Here is a 3,910-nt window from a genome sequence, read left to right as displayed (position 1 = left end):
TTCTTTTTTACCAGCTTTAAACCCAAGGAAGGAGTTATCATAATAGGAGCCACAAACTTCCCAGAGGCATTAGATAAGTATGTATTAAAAGCCTTTTTTTTTTGACAAGTACCAATACGTACTGAAACGTAGATGAACTTTAAAAGAGAAGGAAGCCCAACACCAAACATCACATATGATTCTGTTTATGTGAAATGTCCAGAATAAGCAAATCGGTGGCAACAGAAAGTAGATTAGTGGTTGCCAGAAGGAGGGAAGAATGGAGAGTGACTGTTGGTGGCTATGGGGTTTCTTTTTGGAGTGGGGGAATAAAAATATTCTTAAGTTAGATTTTTGGTAAGTGCACAACTCTATGTTAAAAACCACTGGATTATGTACTTTGAAATCTGTGATGTGTAAATTAAATTTCAATAAAGTTGTTAAAAGAATCTTCTGACAACTTTATATCACAAAAGTTTGGGGGTGGTGGAGAACATTTTTAAAATAAAATGTATTACAGTTTTAAATTTTTGATTTTGTCATAGAAGGTATTCATATTTTAATTTGATTTCATAGTTTTTTTTTTTAATCTTTGCCTAAGTCTGTGGTTTAACATTCTATACTTAGAGCAGTTGTGATAGGAAGCTATCACAGTGTAGTTCTCATAATAGACTGCTGTAGAATTATTGTTCCTTGAGTGACTGACTAGCTTGCATGTTTTTGTTGATGAGGGTTGTGTACTATTTATCTCGATCAACCTTTGTCCTGCCTTCTGGTTATTGAAACTGTTACTTGAGCCATGTTTTACAAGGAGTGCTCTGAATGTTTATATTCAGAATTCCAGTCTAGGCTGGAATAGGTGATGGGGATTAAGGAGCGCACTTGTGATGAGCAGTGGGTGACGTGTGGAGTTGTCGAATCACTGTACTGTACACCTGAAACTAACAGAGCACTGTATGTTGGCTGTCCCGGAATTAAAATAAGAAAGAAAACTCCATCCAACTTCTGGTTGCCATTATCTTTCCATCTTGTCTTCAGAGTGTCAGTCCTATTTAACTTGACCATCAGTACTCAGATTATTAATTTATATTTTCTTCTCGTTTTCTCCCTTTAGTGCCTTAATACGTCCTGGTCGTTTTGGCATGCAAGTTACAGTTCCAAGACCAGATGTAAAAGGTCGAACAGAAATTTTGAAATGGTATCTCAACAAAATAAAGTTTGATCAATGTAAGTCTAATTCTAGTAACAAACTTTATTATTTTCTCTACGTAATGGTAATATTTCATTCCGCCCTATTTGTGGTCCTTACTTGATAAATGTCTCAGAAGACCAGTTTTTTCTATGTTCTCTTTTCTCTCCATTTGTATTTCCTTTTTAAAAAGTTTATTTCTTGGGCGCCTGGGTGGCTCAGTGGGTTAAGCCGCTGCCTTCGGCTCAGGTCATGATCTCAGGGTCCTGGGATCGAGTCCCACATCGGGCTCTCTGCTCAGCAGGGAGCCTGCTTCCCTCTCTCTCTCTCTGCCTGCCTCTCTGTCTACTTGTGATCTCTCTCTGTCAAATCAATAAATAAAATCTTAAAAAAAAAAAAAACCAGGAAAAAAAAAAGTTTATTTCTTGATAATTATATATGTAGGACATTCTGTCGTTTGAATCCCAATGCTAAAAGATGTTTTTGTGGGGCTCCAGGGTGGCCTAGTTGGTTGAGTGGTTACCTTTGGCTCAGGTTGTGAGGGTCCTGGGATCAAGCCCCGCCATCAGGCTTCCTGCTCAGCAAGGGAGTCTTTTTGTCCCTCTCCCTCTGCTCCTGCTCATGTGCTCTTTCTTGCTCACTCTCTAAAAAAAAATTTAAAAATTTAAAAATAAATCTCATTAATATTAAATAAATAATAAATTTAAAATGATAGATATAAATAATTATAAATGAATTATTACAAATGAATAATTAGATATAAAATAATGAAACAGAATTAAAATAATAAATTTCGTGAATTTGATTAATTTAAAATTTTAAAATTTAAAAAAATTCCTCTTTTAAAAAAAGAATGTTTTCTTGAGAGTTTTCAGATACTACTTGCAGATAAATATAAGTGTTTTTAGATGAATGTAAAATATGAAATAGTAGAAAAAGCACATAAAATATCATCTCTTTGGGCCCAAAAGAGGCAAACTGTAAGACAAACATATGAAAATATTATGGACCCACTTGAGTAATAAATGCAGCTATTAAATTAAGCTGTAGTATTTTCAAGGATAGGTGAATCCATTTATAAAACCTGATATGTTGGGGCGCCTGGCTGACTCAGTTGGTTAAGCGACTGCCTTCAGCTTAGGTCAAGATCCTGGAGTCCCAGGATCAAGTTTCAAATCAGGCTCCCAGCTCCATGGGGGGTCGTCTTCTCCCTCTGACCTTCTTCCCTCTCATGCTTTCTCTCACCCTCTTTCTCAAATAAAAATAAATAAAATTTTAAAATTAAAAAACCCCTGATATTTCCTCTAATAAGGGGAGCTTTTATTAATGTACATATAATACTAAATACTTATGTATAAAGTATTTCAAGATGAAATTCAGAAAACAAAATGTTGTCTATGTGTATACATTCTCAGCTGTGCTTAGGCTAGTAACTGTTTAGGCCATAATTTGAAGGTTTATAAATCATGTCTGGCAACTCTGCATTTTTTAATTTTTAACAAAGTTATTTAAATTTAAGAACTTTTGTGATGTGTCCCAGTGGGATTTTAATGATCTATTTAATGGCAGTTTTGGTTTTCCTTTAGAAAAAGTAAGTTTATTTTGTTGTTACAGTGATATAAGTATTTTAAGTTCTAGTTCAGGATAACTGTTTTCTATTTTCTTTCGGAATATGAGTCATTTGTGAAGAGTCGTTTTGGAATTTTAATATTGTGTTTATCTATGTAGCTGTGGACCCAGAAATTATAGCTCGAGGTACTGTTGGCTTTTCTGGAGCAGAGTTGGGGAATCTTGTGAACCAGGCTGCATTAAAGGCAGCTGTTGATGGAAAGGAAATGGTTACCATGAAGGAACCAGAGTTTTCCAAAGATAAAATTCTAATGGGTAGGTTTTCTCTCTCTTTTTTCTTTTCCCTGTCTTATACTGTTCATTATGTTAGAGAATAAATTCTTTTTGAGAAAAATGTTACAAGAAAGAAAGGTACAGGAGCAAGAATATATTTACTCAAAAGTAGTCACACAACTGGGCCTCTTACAGAACAAATACAGTTTATATGATTATACTGTTTGGGGGCAGGGGGTACTCTGTGTTTTTATTCTTATCTGGTATTGCTGATAAAAGAATAATTGTACAGATAAAACAAAAATTTTGCTAATTTTCAGTATTTGATTTTAAATCTTGAATTGGCTTCAGAACAATTTAGCTGTGACATTTCTTATTTAAATTTATTTTCTGGAAATAGGATTAAACTTTCCTGGTTGATAGTAAGGAGTAAGAGGACAGCTCTTACAATTTTGTTGTCAGTTGTCAAGTTATTTTGGTTTAAAATAACTTAATAATGATATTAAGTCATGTCACTCTAAGAATTACTTAAAGGCAAGTGGGTTTCATTCATCTAAATATGCCTTCCTAATGGAATAATTTTATTCAATAAATTTTTATCCTTAGGGCATGAACGAAGAAGTGTGTAAATTGACAATAAAAACAAAACCATCACAGCATATCATGAATCCGGTCATGCTATTATTGCATATTACACTAAGGATGCAATGCCTATCAACAAAGCTACAATCATGCCAAGAGGGCCAACACTTGGACATGTAAGTATCTTGTTTTTTTTCTTTTCTTTCAAATAACACTCTCTAAAAGCTTATGTAGGAAACTGTTGAGGAAAATAATTAAAAAGAAAATTCAACTAAGTTCTAAGTTTGCTGATAACTTTCTTCTTTAATGTTCTGAACC

General features: G+C 34.0%; 1 protein-coding gene across 1 annotated transcript; it reads left to right on the top strand.

Moving 5' to 3' along the window:
• Positions 1-19: 19 nt before the first annotated feature.
• LOC116863807 (ATP-dependent zinc metalloprotease YME1L1-like) lies at positions 20-3,829 on the top strand. Its single transcript, XM_032851146.1, has 4 exons — positions 20-77; positions 1,094-1,206; positions 2,897-3,052; positions 3,617-3,829. The coding sequence occupies exons 2-4, from the start codon at positions 1,122-1,124 to the stop codon at positions 3,637-3,639; spliced, it is 264 nt and encodes an 87-aa protein (XP_032707037.1). The 5' UTR covers positions 20-77; positions 1,094-1,121; the 3' UTR covers positions 3,640-3,829.
• Positions 3,830-3,910: the final 81 nt, after the last annotated feature.

This window comes from Lontra canadensis, unplaced genomic scaffold (genome assembly GCF_010015895.1).
Source record: "Lontra canadensis isolate GAN:19392208 unplaced genomic scaffold, GSC_riverotter_1.0 scaffold3273, whole genome shotgun sequence".
Taxonomy (NCBI): domain Eukaryota; kingdom Metazoa; phylum Chordata; class Mammalia; order Carnivora; family Mustelidae; genus Lontra; species Lontra canadensis.
The sequence above is the reverse complement of the archived record's forward strand: the minus strand, read 5'-3'. Positions and strand labels throughout refer to the sequence as shown.

What these genes read in the sequence shown, in the direction of transcription:
- LOC116863807 (XM_032851146.1), top strand. Translation starts at nt 1,122, where the DNA reads ATGCAAGTTACAGTTCCAAGACCAGATGTAAAAGGTCGAACAGAAATT. An exon ending in CAAAATAAAGTTTGATCAAT is followed by an intron (nt 1,207 to 2,896) that starts GTAAGTCTAATT and finishes TTATCTATGTAG; the next exon opens with CTGTGGACCCAGAAATTATA. An exon ending in CAAAGATAAAATTCTAATGG is followed by an intron (nt 3,053 to 3,616) that starts GTAGGTTTTCTC and finishes TTTTATCCTTAG; the next exon opens with GGCATGAACGAAGAAGTGTG.